At 52.9% G+C, this 26585-nt stretch overlaps 1 protein-coding gene across 6 annotated transcripts in view; it reads left to right on the top strand.

Annotated features, from left to right (window-relative positions):
- The window catches only part of PIK3C2B (phosphatidylinositol-4-phosphate 3-kinase catalytic subunit type 2 beta), a 63351-nt gene that overhangs the window by 16567 nt on the left and 20199 nt on the right, over window positions 1-26585 (top strand). For 4 of the 6 annotated variants that reach the window (XM_037067214.1, XM_037067212.1, XM_037067215.1 and 1 more), the window contains exons 2-16: window positions 5808-6824; window positions 9946-10046; window positions 10686-10840; window positions 11123-11243; window positions 13991-14102; window positions 14218-14297; window positions 14681-14744; window positions 16134-16280; window positions 16865-16898; window positions 17793-17988; window positions 19033-19155; window positions 22445-22612; window positions 23158-23269; window positions 24437-24579; window positions 25880-26068. In XM_037067214.1, coding sequence (XP_036923109.1) covers window positions 5895-6824; window positions 9946-10046; window positions 10686-10840; window positions 11123-11243; window positions 13991-14102; window positions 14218-14297; window positions 14681-14744; window positions 16134-16280; window positions 16865-16898; window positions 17793-17988; window positions 19033-19155; window positions 22445-22612; window positions 23158-23269; window positions 24437-24579; window positions 25880-26068 — 2675 coding nt within the window. In that variant the 5' untranslated portion in view covers window positions 5808-5894. Of the gene's footprint in view, window positions 1-5807; window positions 6825-9945; window positions 10047-10648; window positions 10841-11122; window positions 11244-13990; window positions 14103-14217; window positions 14298-14680; window positions 14745-16133; window positions 16281-16864; window positions 16899-17792; window positions 17989-19032; window positions 19156-22444; window positions 22613-23157; window positions 23270-24436; window positions 24580-25879; window positions 26069-26585 lie in introns of those variants that run through there. The other 2 variants (XM_037067217.1, XM_037067218.1) reach the window with 2 other exon arrangements.

The raw sequence follows: 26585 nt of genomic DNA on the forward strand, positions 1-26585 counted from the left end.
TTCACATGGTTTTCTGTGTTGTGGTCAGGGGTGTCATTCATTTAGAACATAGTGTGTGGGTGCCCCCTGGGCTTGTGTGGCACAGCAGTACTGACCCCAGCCTTCTCTCTGTGGATGGATCCGCCCCACCTCTCTCCTAGGACCTACAGGGATGTTTGCTTTTTCACAGAATTTCTAGTAGCCCTTGAGGACTAAGGAAATAGAGCAGTTTCTAAGTTACCAGTGCAGCAGAGTCTGGCCGAGAATGAAGTGAATTAGGGAAGAGGGAGGCAGGAAATGGGATGGGACTGATTCCTAAAATACTTTGTGCATTGCCCCTCCTCCTGGAAAATGCATTTCGGAGCGTGAGTCTCACCGTAGCTCCAGGTTGTTGGGACCGGTAGCTCCTGCTGTCCCTCTTACCCTCTCTGGATTTCCCCTGCGCCTGGCTGCGCTCTGCTCTGAACCTGCTCTTCACTTTAGGGGTGGCTCTCCTAGTGCTGAGTTGCTGCCTGCCCACCTCCTCACTGTGAATCCCTCAGCAACAGGGTGAGCTGAGCCCGAGCCTTTTGCGAAAAGGGACTCTCAGTGCGGCCCAGGTGTGAGCGTCAGCAGGCTGCGCCTCCTTCCCTGCACAGCTGACAGACAGGCTGGTGGGGTCCTGGCCAGGAGGCCGGGGATGGGCAGTGGTTAGAGAGGGGTAGCTCAGCTTCCCTCATCTGCACTCCAGTCTGGGAAGAACCTCAGGAGCTAGGCCTGCTGGATCTTCCTTGGACTTTTCTTCTCTTTCCCCCAGGCTTAAGGAGCCTTAGCTTGGGTTGGAGTCCTCTGAGAAATTTGCTTAAAGGAACTCAACAGGTCAGAACCAAGACTCCCAGAAGCAGAAGGCACTTCACGTGGTGGTGCTATCCACCCACTCACCTGCCTTTGGATGCCAGACCTGGCCTACTTAGTTGAAACCCAGTCCTGTGCTTGAAGGACCCCAAAGAAGGAAGCCCCCTGCATTCTCACCACCTATCTCCATGTCTAAAAATCCTTACCGCCAGAATGCTCTGCCCTTATATCCCAGTTCCCGTATATTTTTCTCAGTGGGAATGAAGTGAATTTGGAATTTGAGGAGCTTAGTGAGGGTGACGGATCCATACACCTTTAATTTTGAATAAAATATTTTAAGACTGTGTTTGAGATAAGTACACGTTGCTATTTGGGAGCATGAAGAAGGGGCCCTTCCTTCAGTCTTCCGGTTCAGAGGAGGCGTTCTGAAGAACAGGGTGTCTAAGAGTACGTTGGAGTCCGGCAACAAGTGTCAGGAAGGACTTGCCTAGGAGTAGAAGCAAACAAAATTCCGGAGGTATCAAATACTTGGTAATGAATGGTTGCAGATCGGAGGGAGATGGTGGCCATGATAAAGACCTTGTAAAGGAACCAAATAGAGAGCCTTAGAAGGGGTTTAACCTGGGAGTGAGCAGATCAGATTTATACTCTAGAAAGAGCCCTCTGGTTGCTCTGTGAAGAAAGTCTTGTAGAGGGAAAGATTAGTAGGAGGAAACGCTCTAAGAGGCTATTGTAATAGCCCAGGTGAGAGAAGATGAGGGTTTAATTAGGACAGCAGCCGTTGGGATAGAAAGAAGGACTAGATTTGGGAAGTATTATCAATGAAGAGGAAAGGTTGGTAGACCTTGGCATTGGACTTGGGATGAAAGGGAGTAGAACTCCAGAAAGGCTGCAGGTTTCTAGTGTGGGTGATGGGTGGTGCCATCCCACAGTGGGGAACCAGAGCAAGGAGAAGGTGTCGGGGGGCGGGGAGGGGGGGAAAGGTGATCATTCAGTTTGGGACATTTGGAACATGAGCAATGGGTGGGCATATAAACCTGAGGGGAGCTACACATTTGGAATCACCAACGCGTAAGTGGGGCAAATAGGAGATAGACTAGATAGCTGCCCAAGTAGAGGGTGTTGAGTGAACAATGGCTGAGGATGGAACCCTGGGCCAACACCAGTGCATCAGGGGGGCACAGAGGAGGAGGACAAAGAGGCATGTGGAGAAGAAAAAAAAACGGTGTCATGGGAGCCAGGGGCGGAGTGTTTAAGGAGGAAGGGAATGGTCTTTGAGCCCAGTGCAACAGCCATATGCAGGCAGATGGTCATGCCTTCGGAATCGCATGGCCTGGGTCTGGTTGCTGGGCCAGCTTTAGAGGAGCATTAGGGGCAGAAGCCAGATGAAGTTGAAGAGTAAATGAAAAGGGAGAACTGAGAAACTGGCTGGGAAGGGAAGGAAGAACAGAAAGGACACTAGCTGGAGGACAACATGGCAAGGGGCCCTGGCTAGTGTGGTTAAGTTGGTTAGAACATCATCCCATAACTGAAAGGTTGTGGGTTCGATTCCAGGTCAGGGCACACACCTAAGTTGTAGGTTTCAGTTCTGGCCTATGAGGGGTGGGGGCACTGCAAGAGGCAACTTATCAATGTTTCTTTCCTTCTCTCTTCCTTCTCCTTGCTCTAAAATCAATAAGCATGTTCTCAGGTGAGGATAAAAAAAAAGCCTAGGGAAGGTGCTTGGGGAGTTGTGGGTTTTTTCCCCCTTTCTTTTTAAAGTTAGGAGAAGCTCGAACATGTTGACATGCTGAAGAGACAGACTGAGTTAAGGAGAAGAGATGGAGATCGTGGGGGGGCGGGGAGGGGCAATTTGTAGAGCACCTCCCGATGAGATCCTGTGGAGAGGGTGACAGGAGCATGAGGGGTGGGAGAGAGGCCAGATGCTTATATGGATGACTCAGTGGGAGGGAGAGGCAGGGTGCTGGGAGAGACTCTTTCCAATGACTTCAAGTTTCCTCTTCACAGAGGTGCCTGGCTGAGACACCTCTTATTATTCTGCTTGGCCCAGCTCAGGGCTCAGAATCCACAGTGGGGACCAAAAGGCTTAAACTCAGTCCAACTCTGAGCATTTACTTAGTGGCTCTCATCTAAAGCACGGGGACCTCCTTTTCCTGGGATCAGCTTTCCAGCTCTGGGCAGCTAAATTCCCAGTATCCTCATCTGGCCATCTGATTCCTTTGAATTTCAAATAGAAAGACTGCCTCTTACTCTCTGTAGATAAAAAGTAATTTATAAGAAGCTTTTGAAGGGTGGAGAGACTCAAACAGGCGGAGAAATTGGCAGAGTTCTCTGTGGGCTTGGGCTAATTTGTCTTTGGGAAACTACTTCTTAAAATTCACTGAGCCAGCCTGGGCCCTGAAGGGTCCTGTGCCTGTGCCTGACACATGCATGGGGTGCTGGAGTGGTGTGAGGGACCTCAGTTAAGGGATACCCTTGTCCTACTTCATTCTGATTCCTCTATCTTCTTTTATTTGTTTGCTAACTCCTTTTGGATCAATGGAACTTGCCACCTAAGAATCTGTCTGAACCTTTTTCCTGTTGATGTTTTCAGCTTTCTAATCTGGAGGAAGAACATGCTTCATATATTTATTATCTGCTGGATAAGCAGTACAATAGAATGTATAATTTTTGATAATTTTATGAAATCATGAACTTCTTTGCTGCTGGTGCTAAGGCTCAGATGTGACTGCTTCACACTTAGCCTCCCCAAGCTCATCTGAAACACATGTATAGCAGGCTCTTGAATAACATCATTTTGTTATAACATTGATGAAAAAATAAAATTGATCCCCTCCAGGGCCACTGTCGGTGTGGAGTTTGCGTGCTCTCCCCATGTCTCCGTGGGTTTTCTCCGTGCTCTGGTTTCCTCCCACATCCCAGAGATGTGACCCTTAGATGGACTGGTGTGTCTGAATTGTCCCACTCTGAGTGAGTGTGGCTGTGAGTGGCCCTGCAGTGGAAGGGCGTCCTGTCTAGGGTGGGGTCCTGCCTTGCTCCCTGAGCTTCTGGAAGAGGCTCCAATCACCCATGACCCTGAACTAGAATACGTGAGTTTGAGAATAAGCATCTCACTTGTTTTTATTCATCTTTCTTAAATGTATGAATAGCACACATTTCTTTCAATGTTTAATATTAGAAATGATTTGGGTCTTTATTTTGAAGTTTGGTGATGTTTCTGTGACCAGAAATATGCCCTAGGAACTTAACTCTTGTTTGTATCATTGGCCTGTGGTGAAATTGGTTCTATTCTATGTTTCGTTTACAGTCGCAGTTTCAAAACCTGTCAGTAACGCTGAAGAGTCACTGTGCACACGTAGGCCTGTTGGTTCTCACTTCAGCTACAGACTAGAATCCCCAGGGCGGGGGTGAGGGAGTGCAGCTTAAAAACACAACTGCCCCACCGCAGACCAATGAAATCACAGTCCCTTGGGAGAGCGTGGGTATCAGGACTGTGCCTTTAAAAGTTCCCCCAGTTTCTAGTGTGCAGCAGGGTTGAGAACCGGTGAGTCAGGCTGCCGTTGTTATTACAACCATTTGCTCCGTGTGTTTTTCGTGTCACGGCTTCTAAAAGAAAGGGTGCCGACACGAGTGAGTGGAGGGGGCTGCCTGCATCTAGAGACAGCTGGCCCCCGGGCCCTGCCTTCCTGCCTGGCTTCCTGAGGGCCTCGGGGAAATCAGTATTTCGGCAGAACTGCAATCTGCCGGGCGCCTGGTCGCACCCTTTGGAAAGCTTGCTTCATCGCTCACGTCGGTGTATTTAGGGAGGCTCCTCGTGCAGCCTGTGCCGTGTTGTGCTGCACTGCACTTTCCTTCTACAGCTTTACTGAGGTAGGACCGACATACAGTAAACGGTACATACTTAAAGTATACAGTTTGAGAAGCCTTGACGTAGGTGAAACCTTTGCCACAGTCTGGACAGTGAACATATTTCATGCCCCAAGTTTCATCTCCTTTCCCACCCCCCCCCCACCCCTCCAGATAACCTCTGGTCTGCTCTCTGTTACTGTAGATTAGTTTTCATTTTCCAGAATTTTATATAAATGGAGTCCTACATACTCATGCTGTTTTGTCTGCTTTGTTTTACTTAGTGTATTTTGATCTTTATCTATGATACTGTGTGTGTCAATAATTCATTCCTTTTTGTTGCTGATTAACAGTCAACTATGTGGACAGATCACATTTTTTTAAATCCATATACCTGTTGGTGGGCATTTGGGTTATTTCGGTTCTAAGATATTACATATATGTCTGCTATGAATATGCATGTATAAATCTTTGTGTGGATACGTGCTTTCATTTTCTTGGGCGAGGTAGCTGAGTCATATAGTAGGTGACTGTTAACCTTTCCAAGAAGCTGCCTCTGCTTTAAAGAGGTCATACCATTTCACATTCTCCACCAGCAGCATCTGAGAGCTGCCTCTCTAAACTGACCAATGAGCCCTCGTTTCTGTCTTTTCCTCTTGGCTGATACATCTTTATTTCCTCTGGGAACATGTGAGAGAGATGAGAATGGGCGTTAGAGACTGGAGGTGGAAACATGTACAGATGAATGGGAGGGTGGATGTCTGCGATAGATAAGGTTGTCTTGGTATCTCTTTTTTTCTCTCATCTTTCTCTTTAAAATTGTATTTATTTATTTATTAGGGAGAGGAGAAGGGAAGGAGAAAGGGAGAGAAACATCAATATGGGAGAGAGAGACATCAATTGGCTGCCTCTTGTATATGCCCCAGCTAGGGACTGAACCTGCAACCCAGGCATGTTCCCTGACCAGGAATCAAACTCTCGGCCCTTCATTTTGTGGAATGACACCCAACCCACTGAGGTCAGGGTGATGTTTGTTTCCATCTGTTGTAGGCAATCAAGAAATAGGCACTGGCCCAGGTGATGTCACTTAACTCAGATACATCTCTTTTTGTGACTCAATCATTGATATTTTTACCCTTCACCTGCAGGTGCCTGTCAGACACCATGCCACAACCCTGCAGACCTGACATTGGCAGAAAGTAGACTTCCTTGTCTCTTCCATCCCCACCCTCACCATGTCGTCAGCTCAGGGCAGTGGGGAACACTGGAAGTCTCTGGAGTCGGTGGGCATCAGCCGCAAAGAGCTGGCCATGGCTGAAGCCCTGCAGATGGAATATGATGCTCTGTCCCGGCTCCGGCATGACAAGGAGGAAAACAGAACCAAGCAGAACCCAGACCCCTGTCTCATCGACTGGGATGAGCCCGTCCTGGACTTCTACAGCAAGCCGGCAGGAAGGCAGAAGGACCTCAAGCTCTTACGCGGTCTCTCTGGCTCCGATCCTACCCTCAATTACAATGCACTCTCCCCACAGGAAGTGCTGCCCAACCACTCTACCTCCCAGGGCTCCCCGCCTGGCCCAGTTCCCTGGCCCACAGGCTCCCTGGCTAGAGACTATCTCTACATTTTCGATGGTTCAGATGGGGGGCTCTCTTTGTCTCCAACACCTGGGGACATAGATGGCTCTTCTAAGAAACTGTCCCCACCTCCTCTGCCTCCTCGAGTCTCTATCTGGAACACCCCTCCCCTGCCTCCCAGAAAGGGATCCCCGTCTCCCTCCAAGATCTCCCAGCCCAGTGACATCAACACTTTTTCTTTGGTTGAGCAACCTCCGGGCAAATTGCTAGGGCATCAGATCCTAGAAGAAGAAGAGCCAAGAGGTGGGAGCATGGGACCCCTCTGGGGGTCTGTGGACTATGACGGCATCAATGATGCGATCACACGACTCAACTTGAAGTCAACCTATGATGCAGAGATGTTGCGGGATGCCACCAAGGGTTGGAAGGAGGGCCAGGGGCCTCTGGACTTCGGCAGGGACACTCCCGGAAAACCCGTGGCCCGGAGCAAGACCATGCCCCCTCAGGTGCCCCCACGCACCTATGTCTCTCACTATACCAACCGAAAAAATTCAACATCTGGCAAGAACCACCGGATTTCTGCTGCTTCGGTGAGGACCTTACTGTGCTTCTTCTGTCTTCTTTCCCTCACGTCATTCAGAAACAGAATAGTTCTTTGCTCTTCCAGATCTGCTATGTACTCATCCCTTTAGTCCTCTCCTGCTTCTGCGTCTGCCATCGGGCCCTTGGGTCCTGGTGAAGGAGAGGAGAAGGGGCACCTAGAGACGTGGGTCCTTTTGAGGGCCGAGCTTTATATGTCTCCTGGGTGCAGGTATTTCAGAATCCCAGTCCCTAGTGTGTGCCTGCTTTACGATGTGAGGACAGAACTGGGCTTCTGGGACTCACTGTTGGCTCTGTGGCCCAATGGCCTTGTGGACAGGAGTGAGTTGCTTTTGCTTTTAGCTCTGCCAGAAATGCCACGTGGTGATGAGGCTCAATCCTCATGGTAACCATTGTTTAGTGCTCACTGAATATCAGACCCTGGTCCGAACCCCTCGGCAGTCCTTCCTGGGGGTCCAGGGCACAAAGCCTGGTCTCTCTCACTTCAAAGCCAGCTTGTCCGCACTCTCTCTGTCTCTGTCTCCTTCGGTGTTTCTTTCTCCATGTGTGTGTCTTTTTCTGTCTCTGTTTCTGTCTCTTTCCTTCTGTCTCCCTCTGTCTCTCTTTTTTCCTCTTTATCTCTGTTTTCCTGTGTCTGCTTCTGTGTTCTCTTTCTCCCCACCTTTTTCTCTCTCTGTCTGTCTTTAATCACAGTAAAATTGCATTAAATGCACTGTCTTACCCAGTTGTGAGCATACAGCGCAGTGGCATGGAGTCCATCCCTGATGCTCTGAGACCATCATCACCACTCATTGCTTTCACCTTCAAATGTTTGGGGAAAACATGTAGTATGACAACAGTAATTTTGCTTTTATCAGCACATAATATAAAATAGAAAAGTATTTACAAAAAAGCACAGAGTGGGTTCCAGGGTAGTTTTGATATTTTTTTCTGGTTTAAAAAAGTGCCAGCAAGCCCTGGCTGGTGTAGCTCAGTGGATTGAGCGCGGGCCTGCGAACCAGAGAATCGCGGTTCGATTCCCAGTCAGGGCACATGCCTGGGTTGCAGGCTGGTTCCCTGCAGGCCAACTCCCAGCAGGGGACGCAGGGGACGCACAATGTAAGGCAACCATACATTGATGTTTCTCTCCTTCCCCTCTAAAGATAAATAAATAAATAAAATCTTAAAAAAAAAAACAACTTAAAAAAAAAAGTGCCAGCAACATGCCCTCAGGCGGGACTTGAAGACTACTTTGTGTTTCCCCCTGGACACTGGAAGCTCTGGCCCTAGAAGGGTCAAGAGGCACCCTCATAGCTGATGACTTCTGTAGGGACAGCGTTCCACCTCATTCCTTCCCTGTCTTCTTATAATTGTCTAAGGGACTCCAGGGCTTTCCCACCTGGTGTCCTAGCAATCGGGACCCTTCACGACTGAAAAAGCCACGTGGTCCTTCCTTCCTGTGCTGCTACTAAGGAGCCCCCTGCGCAGCATCAGCTCCTCAGAGAGGTCAGAGCTCTGGATGGGGCTCAGGGCTTTTGAAAGGCCCTGCTCTGAGAGGTGGGGCTGCTCCTGCTATTTATAGGGCGGGAGAGTCCTGTTCCCAGTCCCGAGCTCCTCCGCTGAGTTGGGCCTGCTCACCGGGTCCAGCCACCCTGGTAGGTGGTCACTTCTGTCCCTCCCTCTCCTGCTCCCTCCACTCCCCCACCCTTCCCTCTTCCCCTGTGTGTCATCAGAGCTCCAAGAGGGAGTTCACTCCAGAGTCTCCTTGAAGAATCAAGGGCAAAGCATAGAACTCTTGCCCGTTCTTAGTGGGGATATGCGGCCTTGGTCTTCCCCACCTCAACTTCATGCAGGGACCCATCCTACTGGGCGGAGGGACCCCTCAGGCCCTCGGCCTGTACCGCCACCCCGCCTTCACCGGGCTTCCAGCCAGAGGGACCCTCCTTACCCCCGGCCTGCGGAGCCAGCTCTGGAAATGGGTGGCTCCAAGTGTCAGCTTGGTACCCCCGCTGCCAGCCTCTGCCTGGCAGACTCTCCCAGCCAGCACCAGGCGATGCCACCAGGGCCTGCCAGCAGGGTGAACGTAAGTGGCTTTGTTTTCCTATGGAGCCAGGGAGTGGCACTGGAAGGGCATGAAAATGGCCTTCAGAAGCTATTCTGTTCTCTGCCCGTTGCCTTCCCCTCCTCTCTCTGTCTCTCTGTTTCTGCTTCTTTGTCTCGTTCTGTTGCTCTGTCACTCTTCCCTCTCCCTTTTGTGGGTTAATTGCTGACAGTGGTACTATTGTTTTGACTGGGACACAGGCATGAACTTGGCAGAGCCAGGGCCTCCCATGCCAGTTGCCCCCACTGCTGCCCTCCCCTTGCTGCACCCCCTCCCTGCTCACCCATGGGAGCAAGGCTCACAGGAGAGGGCCACTCAGCAGAAACTCTGGATATTCAAATCAGGAGCTCTGTGCTGCCATCTGCCCAAGGGGTGGGGAGGACATGAGAATAGAGGGAGGTGGGTGGGAGGTGAGGCGTGGCTGTGGGTCCAGACCCCATCTCTGGCTCCCCAGAGGCAGGTGTTGGCACCAGCTGTGGGCACTCCGCCGCAGCTTCACTGCCTTGGGGTGGCCTTGCCTGGTGGCCGTGGGCAGGCCCATCAGGCAGACACCGCCCCACCTTGCACCATGCACCAGCTCTCCGACTTCCTGCTCTGGGGGCTGGTGGCAGGCCTAGCCAGAGGGCATTTTTAGCACTCCCTGTGGGTGAGCTGTGACTGCAGGAGACAGTCTGAGGTCTTGTCTGAGAAAGTGTCCACCTAACCTAACCCCACCTAACTGCCTAACCTGCTGCACTGAGCTCGTTAGAAACTGCCCCCTTGGGAAGGAGGTTTGTCCACACTCTTGTTCATCCTGCCCAGGCTTCTGGACTCAGCCAAAGCTTCAGGTTCTCTGTTTCAACTTGGCTCTCGGTCTCCTAGGATGACAGATAAAGATATTCCAGGATTTTCCATATTTTTTGTGTCCCTTTCACTGAATGTCCATTGCCTTGAAAGTCTTCACACCTACAGTTGAACAGTGCAGGGCGGAGGGCAGGGGGAAGGGGCGTCCTGAGGGCAAAGGCACTGAGCCAGCTGTTCCCCTTTTAAAGGCGGTCTCTCGGCCCCACGCCGTCACCAATGGCCACGAGCTGTTTGAGGTCTCAGAGGAGAGAGATGAGGAAGTCGCTGCATTTTGCCACATGCTGGATATGTAAGAGTTGAAGAGCGGGGTTGTGGGGGCTGGGGAGGAGGCCCCCTCTTTCTAGAAAGAAAGGAGCAGCACACACGATAAACCTCAATTCAGAGCTATGGGATGCTTCCTGCATAAGGTGTTTGTAGGCTTTTTGAAATCTTAGAAGTTTCAGGTTGTGAGGCTGATGTGCTACTTACTGCGCTAACGAGGCACCTTAGATGTTTCACAGATTTGACAAAAGTTATAAAGCCTCGATTAACAGTCAAATCACTCCAACCCCTTCAGGCTTAGCGGCCCTTAGGAGCAGGTATCCCCCAGACGGAGATGAGAGTGTTATCTGGAGCTAAAACAGAAAGGAAATGGATTCAGAAAACCTTTCTGTTACACTTAGCCAGGGGCGCTTTGTCATCTTAGCACCACCCCTACTGCTCAGCTCCACTTGGGGAACATTTTGCGTCTGTAGCAAATGTGTCAAGGACACGGTTTCCCAGAGTTGCTTCCCCACCACCTTCACCCTGGACTGCAGACCTGGAGGGCTGGGCTGAGTGGACACAGAGGGGCCCTGGGCCTCAGGGTGGGTGGGTCCCAGCAGGCTTCTTCTCGGCTGCTCTCTTCTGAAGGCAGAGTGAGGGTCCTTCTCCCTCTCTTCCTGCACAGCCTCCGGTCTGGCTCCAATATCCGAGACTACTTCCTCACTGGATATGTCTGGAGTGCTGTCACCCCAAGCCCAGAGCACCTTGGGGATGAGGTCAACCTGAAGGTGACAGTGCTGTGTGACAACCTGCGGGAGCCACTCACTTTTACCTGCAACTGTAAGTTGAGGGGAGGAGGGTGAGCCTCCCCGGAGGTGGGGTGGGATCCTTTGGCCTCAGTTCCCACCCCACCGAGTGGTCTTTGTGATGGAGTCAGGAAGCTCCTTTGGGAGACTGGCTCTGGGGTGAGCTTTTTAGGTCACTTCCTTTAACCCCAAACTACTTTATCTGGTTGGTGATAGTGCTGGAGCACCCTTAGCCGGGAATGGGGGATCAGGGTAGAGGCTGAGCCCCTCCTGCCCCAATACTCCCTTCATTGCTCTCCTGCCCCACCCCTTACAGGTTCCTCCACTGTGGACTTGCTCATCTACCAGACCCTGTGCTACACCCATGATGAACTGAGGGATGTGGATGTGGGTGACTTTGTGCTGAAGCCCTGTGGGCTGGAGGAGTTCCTGCAGAAGTGAGTGAACTGGGAGACAAGCAGGGTGGGATGGGATGCAGCACCTGCCTTCTGGGTAGTAGCTTTGCCAGGGCCTTCCTAGGGGAGGTACCGGGTTCCAGGCCTGGGGCTGCGGGCTGCCCCACAGTCCCATAGGCAGGACTCCTACTTTCCAGGCACACTCTCAGCCACGTTGCACTTTCCCAGGAGCTCTGTCTTCCAGCAGTGCTGGCTGGCTTCCTGAGCCAAATATGTGGAAAGAGTTTGGAGCAGGGATCAGGCAAAGGCTAGGTCGTATTTGCTTGCGGACTTCTGCATGTGGAGAGATGTGGAGAGGTGGAGAGAGGGGTGGCGGGGGACTGTCTGGGGATTTCCTCCTGCCCTAGATTATGTGAGGTAGCCTATAGGGAGGGGCAGGAGGAGGACTAGGCAGAAGTGCCCAGTGGAACCTAGGGGAGAAATCACAGTTGTTCTCTCTTCCCCTTTCCCCATGCCAGCAAGCCTGTCCCCTCTGGCACGTGCTGCTGGTTACACCCTTCAGGTGGCAAGTGGAATCAGACAGACGGCAGCAGATCAGGAAACAGAGATCTGCTCTCCTCCCCACACTTCCAGTTGCCTGTTGCCCATGAAAGCAGGCCTTGGAGTGGGGATAGGAGAGGCCTGTGTCTGGTTCTCAGGAGAGCCTATAAGTAGCACTGCTTGATCTTTCTCCCATGTCCAGGTGTAGATGAAGGATAGTTGATCTACAGGTAGAGCAGTTCTCGGCTGGTTTCTTTAACCTGAGGGATGTCATGGAGCCTTTGTGGCCTCTGTGCCCTCACCTGGAAAAGGAAAGGGCTAGAACCTCACATGGCAGAACTCTGGGGAGTGGCGACAAGATGTTCCCACGTGTCTGCAGTTTCCCCTGGAGGACTGAGGGGGCCCCTAGAGTCAGTGTCTTCTGGCAGAAAGCACCCTTGGTAGCCTGTCACTGTTGTAAGGAGACAAGGGGCAGAGTGGGGCACATCACCACGGCTGGTTCGGGTTCTAGCTTGCCACTTACTAGTTGTAAAACCCTGACCCTCAGTTTCTTCCATAAATGTAGTGAGGATTAAATGTGAGGATGGCCCAGTGAGCAATCAGTAAATCTCCCAGGGAAGGACCAACCCAAAGGGAGGAACCCGTGGGGATCTGATTAGGTGGGTACTGTCTGATCTGCCTGGTGGGCCCCCAGTCCATGGTCCACGGGTGGTAGATGAGCTGTCTGGCTCTACCTGCTTGCCAAGGCCCGGGGGGCTGTGCGGGGTGAGCTGGGACAGGACGATGGTCCTGGGGTCATGCCTCCCTCACTCCAACTAAAATGCACACATAGGAAGGCCTTCTATAGAGAAGAGCAAGCAAGTCCCCAGGGGACCTGTGTCCAAGAGCCCTCCCCTGCTCTATCCAGTCTCTTTTCTTCCTTCCCACCAACAGAAAAATCCAGACCCCTGAGCACGAGACAGCTGCCTTGGGTGGGGTGGAAAGGTCCCTCTGGGGGTTCCAGAAAGCCGCTGGCTCCCAAGGAAGCCCCGTGGCTCCCCACTGTGCCTGGCAGGGGCGGCTGATGCCAGGGGGCATGGCGGGGCCAGGATGCCCGCTGCTCTCAGATAAGAGCCCTCAGACAGTCCCAGGGGAGGGCTGGGTTTCCTGCCTCCTCCCCCACCGAATGAACCACACTCTTCCTTCCAGGGCACTCCCACCAGGCCTGCCCCAGAGCCCAGTCTCTCCAGCCCTGGATTTTGGCTGCAGTTCATACTTAGCAGGTTGGGGCCTAGTTCAGAGGCTTGGCTCCTCAGGATGTGGAGAACTCCCTTCAGTCTTAGCCCTGGCTGGCTTCGGGCCAGGGCACCTCTGTTGGCTCCACACACACCCCTCCCCTTTGCTCCTCCACTCTCTCCCACATTGCTGGCCTAGGCTCCCAGCTGTGCTGAGGAAGGAAGTCCCTTTCCGGCTTCTGTTCCCCAGCTGCTGGAACCCAGTCCAGGCCTGCAGTGCTGGCCTGCAGGTGAGACTCGCTCTGCCTCTCTTCTCGTTTCCTTTCTGACTGAGGTGTGATTTGGGAGGAAGGAAGAAGCTACATCATGGAGGGACTTCCTAGGCCGTCTCCTCTGAGCTTGGGGTGGAGGTGGGGTCTCACTTGTCACTGAGCAGAGGGAATGGCAAGCAGGCAGGTGTCTGCCAGGAAGTCTGTAGAGATTTATATAGCTATTCACAATCAGGCAGGACCCATGGAGGAAGGGGAGAAGCAGACCTTTGATGGGCGTTGGGATAGCAGACCTGGAATCTTGCTGGGTGTGCTTGGCTGACCTCAGCACCCCAGTTGGTAACAGTAGAGGGTGGGACGCCTAGGACCTCAGCAGGGGGACAGCGTCACTCACGGAGCTCCACACCCAAGTCTGAGTACAGGCTGACTTCCAACATGGCTCATATACCAAAGCCAAGAATGGGGTTTAAACTCTGTTCCCCACCCCACCAGAAGTTCCCACCCTGGAGTGAACCACTGATAACAATACAGGTAATAAATATCTGGGAAAGTCAGTGTTTGTACAGACTAAGGGCTTAGTGTATTAGGTGGCTTTTCTTTAGACGGGCTCTACAATGACATTTCTAGGAGCCAAGGTGGGGGCACAACACAAAAGGCCCCCCTGGTCACCTCCTGGTTCTCCTGTTTCTTCCTAAGGCTCAGGCCTAAACCTCCTTTCCCACCAAGTCCCCAGGATGCTAACAGTCTTGTTCCTCTATCCCACCAGCAAGCACGCCCTGGGAAGCCATGAGTACATTCAATACTGCCGCAAGTTTGACATTGACATTCGGCTACAGCTGATGGAGCAGAAATCTGTACGCAGCGACCTGGCCCGGACGGTTCGTGGGGTAGCAGAGGGTGATACGGAACAAGCACATTTAGTGGGAGTAGTGTAGGAGTGCTGGGCTGAGATGAAGGCACCGCCCCTCCCTGAATAGGGCACTTGTTACACAGGCGAACGATGACCAGAGCCCCTCCACTTTGAACTACCTCATCCACCTGCAAGAGAGGCCAGTGAAACAGACCATCAGCAGGTGAGAGTGGGTGCCATCTTGGATTTGGGCCAAGCAGGAACTCTAAGGGGACCCCAGCAGACACCTTGGTTACCTTTTGGCCAGGGCTTCGCACAGGTATTGGGGGTGGAGTCCAGGAGTCTTAAGGGGACAGTGCCCATTCCAGGTGTGTTATATCTCTTCCCTCTAGTACTTCGCTGTCATTCTTCAGGTGAGAGGTGGTGGAGTAGAAGACTTGCTCTCTTTCAGTCTTCATGGGACATATGGAAGGAGTGGCAACTCCTTTAAACCAGAGCCAGTTCCCTGAGACATGGGAAGAGGGAGAGGATGGGTTGGCCAGTACGTGGGGCGGGGGTCTGTCCTGACTTCTACAACTTGACTTTTCCCTGTCCCCCACTTCCTAGGCAGGCCCTGAGTCTTCTGTTCGACACTTACCACAATGAGGTGGATGCCTTCCTCCTGGCTGATGTGCGTACAGACCCTGGGCTGGTCCAGCTGCCCGAAGCTCCTCCCCACCTCTCCCCCGGTCCTCCTGGGGCCAGCTGCCCTAGAAGGGACCTGGAGTAGCTATTGACAATTTGTCGGGAGAGTACTTCTTTTCATTCCCCTAGCTCATGGGCAAACCAAGACTGCTGGCTGTTGGGTAGCTGGCACGTGTGTGGGGAGGGGTTCTGCTCCTCTGTAGAAGTAGGTCAGGAACTGTGTCCTGATCCCTGTCTCTGCAGCAGGGCATCTCCAAAGCTAAGGGACATTGACTTGTCACTCCAGCTGCTGTACTTGAATGTGCACTGGAGCATGTCCTGAGTCATGAATGCCCAGGAAACTGCTTTGAGAAGTTCTGAGGTTCTGGCATCTCAGATGGAATACCATGAGGAGGTGAAGGGTCTTAGAGGCAGGGAAGGGCCATGGCTCTCCTTACTTGGAATCCCAGGGGCTTTTAAGCCTCAAAACCATGATAATAAACATGTGCCCCAAATGTCGTGAAACTAAAGAAATTCAGATAGGATCTTCAAAACAATCTTTGTCTCATTGATTCAGTCAGCAGTGGTCATAGACCCTTCCCTTTTGGGGAGTTTGGCATTATGTCTAGTTCAGAGCTCTCACCAATGCCAGAATCCCTGCTCTAGCAGTCTCTGCTTGAACATTTCCTATGATGAGGGGCTAATCCTCTGAACCCCTTTTCTGCACTGGTCTGGCCCTATGTTAGAGGCTGCTCCGGACGAGTACAAATGCAATAGTAAAGCTATTAGTTGACAGAACAGGGTGGTAATGAGTTCATCAAGGCCTCATGGAGAGGCAGAGAGAGGGGAACTGGCTTTGGGAAGGAAGTTGGATTTTAGCTGGTCCATGATTTGAATGTATAGTGGTAATCAGGGCAGGACAAGTGAGGGAATTCCAAACTTGAAGACTGCAGAGACTGCAGGAGCCAAAGTGCAGAGGGCAAGGAGTGGGTGTGGCAGGCCTGGGGTACTGAGATGAGATCTGTCTAAAAATTCTAGGAGGTGGTGGAGCAATAAGGCTGCATGGACGAGTGGTGCCTCAGTGTGGTCTCTTTGGCCTCCTTGCTATACCCTGTGGATGTCTCTGTGGGAGACGCCGTGTGTTTGTGTAGCATAAGTAGGCTGTAGCTGGGGGCAGAGGAAGCTTGGGGAGGGTGGCTGGGGAACATGGGCATGGCCCATTTCATTCAGTAGGAGCGGCTATTTGCCAATGTTGGGTGTTTGAAAATGAAGCATGGATTCCACTAGTTTCTCCTGAGGGTCATGAGCTCACACTCCTCCCAGCCCTTTCCTCCCACACGGGGCACTGGAGGCTAAGAGTGCCAGCCTACCAGCCTCACTGTGCCTCCTCTCACAGGGGGACTTCCTACTGAAGGCTGACAGGGTGGTCCAGTCTGTTAAGGCCATCTGCAATGCCCTGGCTGCTGTGGAAACCCCCGAGATCACCAATGCTCTCAACCAGCTGCCCCCCTGTCCCTCCCGCATACAGCCTAAAATTCAGAAGGTAATGGGGCCCAGAGCACTAGCATGGGGGAGGAGGAGATGAATATTCACAGGCAGTTGGGTAATTAGCTGTCCAGACTCTTCTCTGCACCTCTATCTTTTATGTTTGAATAACCACAAGAGTTCTTGGGAAGAGGATGCCAAATGTGTCCCCTCCTCCTGAGGATGAGGGCAGGCTAGGGTTCACCGTCTGGGACCGATTGGTGGGAGCTTGAACCAGCAAACACATTACTCACTGTCATTGAGGCACTGCCTGGCAGTTTGCATCAGGATCAGGGTGCAAAACCCAAACCTCCCTGAGCCAGGGGCTTCCCGACTCCCCAGTGGGGACTGTGTGCTGGGCAGATGGGCACCTGGTCTGTAGTAGAGTGGCCTGAGGGTTAGCGTGTCTCATCTGGGTGGACATGGTGATTTAATCCTTGGTCTGGTTCAAAGTATTACTTTGTCCTCCCGGGGGAATCTCTGCTCCTCACACTTGAGTCCAGTGTGGTCCAGAGGAGCACAACTGTGAAAAGCCCTTCTTCCAGCTGGGATGGAAAAGGCCTTGGCCCTGAAGTTCCCCTCCTTCTTCTTTTTCCCCAATAGGACCCCAGTGTCTTGGCTGTGAGGGAGTACCGAGGTAAGGGACCCGCTCCATCTTTATCCAATAGGGGCAGGCAGACACTGCCGACTCTGCCCAGATTCCTTTCCTCCCGGCCCTCCCAACTGCCGGGGTGTTGTCTGTGTTTCCTTATCAGAGGCTTGGACACATCTGGAGATCACATTTCTTTCCACACTGTGTTTTCTTATTGTGTTTACTGGTTACTTCTGTGGTGTCCCTGGGAGGTGGCAGTGAGCGATGTGAGTGTGAGGGTAGGGTGGGGTGGTGATGCAAAGTTACCCTGGGTTCCAGGTGTGAAAACTCTCCCTTAAGGGTTACTGTGATTATTCTCCAAGTGCCTCATCAGCCCCGCGTTTCCAAGTTAGGGTGGGCCTGGGAGCCGGTGATAAGGAATTTTTCACTAAGGTTCCTCGAGTCTTTCAAGCAGAACTTTGCCCTACAAAGCCCATGTTCTGGGATTTTTGGTGAGTGATTCCCAGTCTTGGGTTTCATGGACCAATAAATTGTTCCAAAAGATTATTTTGGGGATCAACATTAGAAATTGTCATCTTTTATTTTGCCAAGCCATGACTTGTAACTGTCATCACAGTTACAAGTTACATCACAAAAGTAACTGACAATTGTGATTCCCACTATTACCTAAAAGAAAGGACATTTCACATTAAATAAGTTACAATGAATAAAAGGACAGTGTTTAAAATTTAATATCTGTCACTTGATGAGCAGCTTATGACATACTCCTGCTTTTTTCTCATTTCACCACGATGGGTGCACTTTGTCATGGCTACTTAGAAATCTGACTGGCATTTGGGGACTATTTCCTAGGGTATTCCATCCTAGTCAGCACCATGGCAACAAGATGGGGCTTGTTGAGGCCTCATGACTTTTCCTTCTGACCCCTTCCTTTCACAGAGAAGGTCGTGGAAGCCCTGACAGCTGCCATCTTGGACCTGGTGGAACTGTACTGCAGCACGTTCAATGCAGACTTCCAGACAGCAGTTCACGGGAGCCACAAGCATGACCTGGTCCAGGAGGCCTGCCATTTCCCCAGGCCCCTGGCCTTCACTGTCTATGCCACTCACCGCATCCCTATCACCTGGGCTGCCAGGTGAGCCCAGGGCTGCTGGCTTGCAGAGGGGAGCAGAGTTTGATTTCCAGATGGCTTCTCCCACTGTCCTACATTTAGATCTCTGGCATCATGGTACACAGTGGCTGAGGGGGAGAGCCAGGTGCCTGAGGGGCACATGGGCTAGAACGTCCCAGAGGAGAGAAAAGGTCTCCTAGGAGATGGTGAAGAGGCTGCCTGGGGCAGATCCTGCCATTCCCTCTTAGTGTTGGCTCAGAGCTGGCTGCACAGGCATCCCTGCCCCCCTCCCTTCCAAGGCCAGCTGATGGTGACAGATGGCTGCTTCCCAGATCCAGTGCCCGCCCCACAGCCAATGACTGCGCTCCTCCGAAGATGCACAAGGGGAGGGGTGGGGAGGTGGAAGATGACCCTCCTTCTGGACTGAAGGGGTGCGTGTAGAGAGGCTCCTTCATTGGGTAATCCCCAGCTCCTCGGCAGGGTCCCCTTCCCCAGCATCCAAGGCCTGGGGGAATAGGCATTGGGCTCCACCTCCCCCTTCCGGACCCCTCCTGCCCCTCCCTCATCTTCTCTCTTTGTTCCTCACTTAATGTATTCCTCTAGGCAATTGACAGAGAACAAAGGAGGCAGCCTGGGAAACCAGGGCCTTCTCTGACCTCTTCTGTCAGGCACCTGTCACAAGCCACAGGGACCCCCATGTGCTGGCATTCAAGTAGGCAGATGTCATTTTCATCCCCCACCCTTCTCACCTGCGCATGTGCACACACACACACCCGACCCCAGTGGGCTGGAGCTGACTGCAAGGAGGAGGCTGCATGGCTGGTTCCCTGTGAAGGAAGAAAAACCATGACCTAGCATGGAGCCTGAAACTGGGCAGAGGGATCCAGATTGAGTTGCTTGTCCCGGAGCACACTTCTGCAACTCCAATCTGGCCGTCCTGTCCATGACCCCTGTTACAGTCTCCATAGAGCCAGAGGGGTTTTCCAAGGGAAATAGTGTTAGCAGAGTTGAGGTGACTGAGAGGAGGTTGGGAGATGAGTGGCCTGACCTGCCCCCTGTGTCTTGTAGCTATGAAGACTTCTACCTCTCCTGCTCCCTCAGCCACGGTGGCAAGGAGCTGTGCAGCCCCCTGCAGACCCGAAGGGCTCACTTCTCCAAGTACCTCTTTCACCTCATCATCTGGGACCAGCGGTAAGCCCTCCCTCCAGGCTCCGGCAGGAACCAGGCATGGTCACTAACCCTAACCAAACAAGTCTTTCAGCATCTTGAGTCTCCAATTCCCTAACTCATAAATGAGAACAAGTATAACCCTACCCCTCAAGCTGTCACAGGACTCCAAAGAGAAGTGTCCATGCAGGCTCTTGGTGAACCACAAAGGGTCACGTACAACGTTCATTGTTAGTTTCACCACCGATAACTCGTTGTTTCGATCTTGTCTCCCTTAAAAGATTTCCCTGACTTTTCTTCTTCAAGTTTCCACAGAATAGAGAGGGGACTTATAACTGGAGAAGACAAAGTTGTCTAGAGGAAAGAGTTTTCTAGAGGAAAGAAAACTCTTCTGTGGCTTGGAGCCACAGAAACCAGGCTGTATTTAATCTTGTTCTGGCCTCTCTATGCCTCAGTCTGTCAAACTGTAAAGTGGGGACATTTGCTTAACTTAGAGACAGTTGTGGCACTGACATGAGGCAGATCAGTTATGAATGTGAAAACCATAAGCCCAAGATAGTATTAATTAGCATTTATTAACAATAATATGCTGCCAGGAAGGTAGGCGTGAGCCACCCGCAAAGCAGGAAGGAAATGGAGGTGAGGAGGCCTCAAGCAGCCGCAGGTGTTTGCCTGCCCTGGCCTCCTGTGTACCATGCCCTGTCCTCACTCCAGAGAGTCAGAAAGGCCTTTGTCTGCTGCCCCAGGTTCACTTCCCCACACTGACGACATCTGAGTCTTCGTGTGCAGAGCAGAGCTACTGCTTCAGTGTTTGGAGGGCATGTTAGAGAAACTGAGAGGGTCCCTGGAGAGGCCAAGGTTGCTGAAATAGGTCGATGGGGCTGTCGCTTTATAGCTGGACAACTGGGGAGGCAGGCCCTTTCTCCTGTCTTCACACTTGTGTGATTCTTAGTGCAACAAAGGGGTGAATAAAGTCCTTTCATGAAACAATCCCAGGAAGGAGAGCCTCCCTGGAGGCTTCCGGTGAGTCCCCCCACTCCCGTGGTGCTCTCTGGCCTCAGTTACCTCCACTGCCAAGGGAGGGATGCTCTACAGTGCTCCAGGCTGGGCAGACCCCACAAAATTGGCCTTGGACCCTTTCCCCATAGAGGGTCAGAGGTAAAGAAGCAGCCAGGCCTGTCCTCCCCCAGTCTGCCTATTCTCTGGGTCTCATTCCACTCCCTGCCCGAGATTTCTGCCCGGAATCCTAAAGGGCCGGTGCCCCGCCTGGAGTCTTGCAGAAGGTGTCCTCTCAGCACTGCCCATCCAGATGCCCCTGGGGCATCTGGAGACCTTTGGGCACCTTCCTGGTAGACAGAGGCACTGGGGAGAACACGCTGCAGTGAAGGGTCAGAGCACAGGCTCTGAGTGTGGTTATCCTCCCGTCCTTGCTGCAGGTGCAGCCTTGGGCGGCGCATCCAACCCCAGTGGGCATGGTAATAGGACCTACCTGTAGGATTGTTCGAGAGCGTTGGGACATGGCAATACCTAGCACGTGATAAATGCTGAGGGAGACCTCTCAGGTCCTGTTCCAAGTGACTTGACACTGACTTGTGATACGAGGGGATTTTTGTGCATGAAAATATTATCTGCATAGCCCATTTCTAGTGCAGTAGCCACAGTGTCACACAGCAAAAAGCACACAGACTACGTATACACACCACTCAAGGGAAGCTGTGTGACCCTTTGCAGCGGTGAGAAAACCGAGGTGCAGAGGTGGGAGTAGTTGCCCAAGGGTGTAAGTGGCTGACACAGAACTGGAACCAGCACATCCCGGGAACCCTTCCTGGAGGAGGCATCCTTTTTATAAGTGATGTGATGTTGAAGAATGGGTTGCAGAGGGAAGAAGGGGTTTCTTGGGCAGGGAGGAGGTTCAGGGGCTGCAGCTAACCTGCTGATTATTCTGACTGTCCCTTGGGGAAGGTCCATGGGGAGATGGTGGAATACCAGGCACACAATACAAGGACTGAAGAGAGGGGGCCCTGACTGATTCCAGGGGTTATGATTTCAGTTATGATTTCCAGGAGAAAGTTTCTTCACTCCCCTCTCCCTTTGACAGGAGGCTGGGAGCCTCTTTCAGGGTGAAAAGAAAGGGACCAGGCCCAGATCCTTCTGCTCTTTGCTATGGGGTCAGCTGACTGCCTCTCAAAATAGGCCCAGCAGCCACGCTCTGCCACCCCAGCCAGGCCCCTGGCCTGTCTGATGGCTGCTGGAGGGGCCCTAATTATAGCTCCCCCCCAACCCCCAGGCAGCTGGGACAGAACAGGGCTTTGCCAGTCTCTGGTGGGAGGGAGGGCCTCACTTGAGTGGAGAGGAGAGTCCCCTGGAGGGGTGAGGGGCAGCCTGGAGGGGGGCTGCTGTCGTGCAGCTGCTGACCTTGGGGTGGCAGCTCTGCCTCCGTGCCCTCTGGCATAGAAGCTGAGGTTCTGGACTGCCAGAAGGGTGTGACAGTGTGGACTTTGGCCCAGGGACAGCTTCCTGGAAAGGTAATGTGGGCCTTTCCTCTTTCCACAGCAGTACCCCACCCCACCCTCCCTCCTCACCCTGAGCTCTGAGGGAGTAGCCTGGAGGTTCCGGCAGAGGAGCCTGGGAGGGGACAGCTGGGCCTGGGTCACTTGAGGGCTGGGCTCTCAGCTCTTTTGCCCCACCCCCCTCACTTTGAGAAGTCCCTTCTCTATCCTTTTAGCCTTGAAAATGTTTAGGATGAGAACAAACCATGTTGTGCCCCTGTGGGGTTAGGAGAAGGGGACAGGGAGAAGACAGACAGGTGGAGGACTGTGGGGGAGGGTGAACTGAGGGCAGAGAGCATGTTGCTGCTTCCTGGTTCTCGGCAGCAGGATGTGGGGGAGGGAAGGGATTGTTCAGTGGAAAAGGACTGTCCGAGGAGCAGCTTCTCAGTGGTTCTCTGCAGAAACCCTAACACGGGAGGGCGTGAGGCTCACAGTGTGGGACATGCAGCCCCTGGGAACTGTAAGATGGCTCTGGCCCAGGCAGTTCTGTCTGGTCACCGTGGACGGTCCCCAGATTAGGGGAGGTCTGCCTCATCTCACTGAGAGGCTGCAAAGGCACTGCACTGTGCCTGTGGGCGCATCCAGTGAGGTCTCACCTATGGTGTGGGCCTGTCCCTGCCCAACAGGAAGGCCTCCCTACGGAGCATGTCCCATATCCCGAGGAGGGCCAAGTTCTCAGCCTCAGCCTCACTTCCTGGGCCACCCACCTGTCCCTTGAAAGCCCAGGGTGAGCACCCCCTGATGCTGTTTCCTGTTCTCCCTAGGATCTGCTTCCCCGTGCAGGTGAACTGGCTGCCCCGGGAGACACTGCTGTGTGCCACTCTCTATGCCCTGCCCATCCTCCCTCCCGGGAGCTCCTCGGAGGCCATTAAGCAGCGGCGGGCCCCTGAAGCCCTGGGCTGGGTCACCACCCCGCTGTTCAACTTCAGGCAGTACGTGAACCCCAGGGCAGTAGCTTCTTGGCCTTGGAAGGGAAGGAAGGGGATAGAGAAGGGTCTGGCCGTTGCTCTGGCCACTGCCTATGGGGAGGGTCGGCCACGAGGACTCACTTGCCAGAGTCCAGAGGGTCCAGCTCCAGTGGAAGGGACCAAGGCACAGGTCTAGTGACCAGGATGATGGATGTAACCAAGGGCTACTGGGAAGGACTGGTGGCACAGGACTGTTGGGGAGAGGCATGGAAAAGCAATGCTTAGGTAACATGTCATCTGGCCTTGTCATTAGAAGGACCTTAAAGGTCATCGACTTTGGCTCTATATATCAGGAAGGCATCCCTGCCACCAGGTCATCCAGACCAAGGTGTGGTAAACTCCAGAAGCTTCCTGGAAGGCGGTGCTTTTCTAGGACTTAGAAGAGAAAAGGGCTGTGGTCCTGGGGGAGTGAGAGACGTTTGAGTGACGGTTTCGAGCAGAAGGAAAACCATGTCCTTAGCCACTGGCTTTGTCAGCTTATCTGCCCCCCCTGCCCCCATCCTCCTTAGCATCCTGACCTGTGGCCGGAAGCTTCTGGGCTTATGGCCAGCAACACAGGAAAACTCCAGCGCCCGTTGGAGCACCCCTAATTTCCACCAGCCGGACAGCGTAATCCTGCAGGTGAGAGCCTAGCCCCAGCCCCTCCTCCCACCCACTCATCAGTCCACAGCAGAGTCAGTGCCAGGCCTTGCCTTAGGTTGGGCTGGGACAGAGGAGAAAATGCTGGAACTTTGGGCATGGGATGATGATGTGGCTGAGCAACTAGGTGAGTGTAGTTAGACGCGGGGTGGGAGGCCCAGTTCTGTGGAATTCATGCCCACATCCTGGAGGTTAATGTAGATGTTAAGGGGCCTCAAGACAGGGGCTAAGATCCTCCGCATCCACGATTCAACTCCTTGGAGTCCCTCGTGTTGAACCCTCCTATTACGAGTGTGATAAAATCATAGCTGTCCTGTCTTGGGGCCTGAGGGGAAGCGCTCCCCGAAGCAGTCACTCAGAGCTCTAGTGGGTGCAGAGACTCCTGGGAGGGGAGGAGGAGCCGGTCGGCACCCAGGTCTGGCTGCCTGTTTCTGGCTCCACATTCTGTTGTCATCAGATGCATTTGGTGTGGAACATGCAACGTCAAAGTGGACACGAAAAAAGATAGAGTGACACAGAATGAAAGCTTCAGAAAGCATTCGTGTCTTGTTTTCCATTCTACGTGGAGGGCATAGAACAGTGCTTGGCACATACTAGGGTTCAGTAAACATTTACTGAATGAGGGACCACAGAACTCCTCTGGGAACTGAGCCGCTCAGTTTCGGTATCCCTTTTAGGACAGATACTTGACGGAATGGAGGAGGGAACCCAGGGTCTCAGGCTTTAGAGTTGGCAGGGTCCTTACCCGGTGTGTGGCCCGACTCCAGTCAGGCAGCAGTGCCCTCCGGCACAGCGCTGAAGGCTCCCCTACCTCGGCTCAGAGGGCCCAGTGGCTCAGCCTGGCGACACTTTATTTCAGCTCTGGCTGAAGACTGTCCCTCTCTCACCTAGATGCACCTCAGGCCAACCTCTCCCTCACTTGCCCATTTTTATTTCTCTTCATTTCCTTTTATTTTGCTCAGTGTTACAGCTGAAAGGGACTTTAGGGAACACCAGGTTTAACGGGGTTATTTTGTCGACCAGGGGCCTGAGGGTAAGGGAGGGAGGCAGGAACGCTGGCATGAGAGGGAGAAGCTGGAGACCCACGTAGGTGGCAGCCCCCTCTCACTTCCTGTTCTCTCTCCTTGTTTCCCTGATGCCACCCCTCAGATTGACTTCCCCGCCTCAGCCTTCGATGTCAAGTTCACCAGCCCCTCTGGAGACAAGTTCAGCCCCTGCTATGAGTTTGGCAGCCTCCAGGAGGAAGACCAACGTGTGCTTAAGAACATCATGCAGAAGGAGTCCCTGTACTGGTGAGGCCCACGCATCCCCCACGTGTGGCTCAGCCCCCACTAAGTCTATCACGTTCTGTCTGACCTCTCTCACCTCCCAGCTTCATGACCTTGTCCTCTTGCTTTGGGAGTAGAGGTGGGATGGGGTGGGCCTTGTCACCTGGGCAGGAAGTGGTAGAGCAAGGGTTCTACTGAGGGGAGGCCCCGGGCCTTTTCTCATGAGCTGATGCTAGGCAGGTGGAGCCACATGGGTTAGGAAACTAGATCTGGGAATGCTCACCCCCATGCTGGAAACTTGGCCCAGACTCAGCTTGCCAGGAGGACCAGAGCTTTGCCCCACACTGCAGATACGCCACCCACTACTTGCTGTCCACTAGGGCAGCGGGCTGCTGACTGCACCACCCTGCCCCCATCTCCTGTTCCTTCCATACCCACAGCCTTTGCGTTTCTCTGGCCCTGTCGCTTTTCAAAAGGGATCAGGTGTCAAGGCAAGCTGGCAGCTCTCAGGGGTAAGGGAGTCCAGGCTGATGTCATCCCTGGGGCTGCTTCTCTCACCAGGATTAGAGACGGGGGCGGAGGAATCAGGACCCGGAGGAGCTGATGGGATGCCCGCTGTCTCCGTGCACAGCTCTGGCTCCTGCACAGCCCTGTGCCTGTTGTGGGTGGGGGAAACAGAGACAGGGCTCGTCTCCCCTTCCTGGCCCAACCAGTGCAGCCCGAGTAGCTGAGTGACTGAAGACCTCTGCCCCCACTTTGCTCCCACTCCTCTGCTGGACCTCTGGCTTCATTAGTCCCTCAGCTCCCTTCTCCCATTAGACACCTGCTCTCAGGCAAGGCCTAATTAGCTGTAGGTCCTACGAATCCTCCAGCTGGCCCCAGGAAGCCCCAGGATGTCTCTGAGCTCCCTAAACCCTGCCCTGTGGGGACCACTGCCCTCTGGTGGTTGTACATGGGAGTGGTGCCCCAAAAGGGCATCCTTAGGAGGAGGAGCAAATTCTGTGCCTTTGGGCCTGCATTCTGCCTCAGGTCTGAGACATCCCAGAGTCAGCATCGAAGATGAGATTTGGGCCCTGGTTCCCTTTCCACATTGCAGTCACCTAGGCATCCTTTGAAAATACCAATGTCACTTCCCCAGACATTATGAGTTAATTAGTATGGGCTGCGGCTTGGGCATGAGAATTTTACAGAGCTCCTCGGGTGATTGTAATGCCGCACAGTTGAGGAACCAGAGTTGGAGAGTGTGTAGCATTCTGTTGGAGAATAAATACCCTGTCCTCTGGCTGACTCTGTTCTCTCACCTCCCCTACTACCCTCATCCCAGGCTCACTGATGCTGACAAGAAGCGCCTGTGGGAGAAGCGATATTATTGCCACTCTGAGGTGAGCTCACTTCCACTGGTGCTTGCCAGCGCCCCCAGCTGGGAGTGGGCTTGCCTGCCCGACATCTATGTTCTCCTGAAGCAGTGGACCCACATGAACCACCAGGATGCCCTGGGGCTCCTACATGCCACGTGAGTTGTAACACTCCCCTTTACTGACCAGGTGTCCTTCCAGAAGCCAAGGCTTCACATTGTCTACTGGGAAAAGCCAGTGGCCTGAGCCAGCCCTGGGCAAAGTGATAAAGTGGGGCTGGAAATTCAGGGCTTTTCCTCTTCTCCTTTTCTGTTTTTGTTTCATTCCCTCCCACAACATTATATTATGAACACTTCTCAAACATGCAATAACAAAACTGAACATTTTACAGTGAACATCTGTCTACCCACCACCTGGACTCTAACCATTAGCATTTGCTCTGTTTCCTTTATTGTATGTATATCTATCCATCCATCCATCTATTCTTCCATCCATTCTTCCTTCAGTCCATCTTAGTTTTTAATGCATTTTGATGTAAATTACCGGCATCATAACTCCACCCCTAAGTACTCTAGCATGAATATCATTGGCTATAGCTGAATGTTTTTTTTTTCTTTTGAGTCAGAACTTACATGTAAGGAAACGACCCAACCTTAGCTGCACAGTTGCTGAGCC

The sequence above is a fragment of the Sturnira hondurensis genome, unplaced genomic scaffold (genome assembly GCF_014824575.4).
Source record: "Sturnira hondurensis isolate 20B ecotype Veracruz unplaced genomic scaffold, ASM1482457v3 Scaffold0017082, whole genome shotgun sequence".
Lineage (NCBI taxonomy): Eukaryota > Metazoa > Chordata > Mammalia > Chiroptera > Phyllostomidae > Sturnira > Sturnira hondurensis.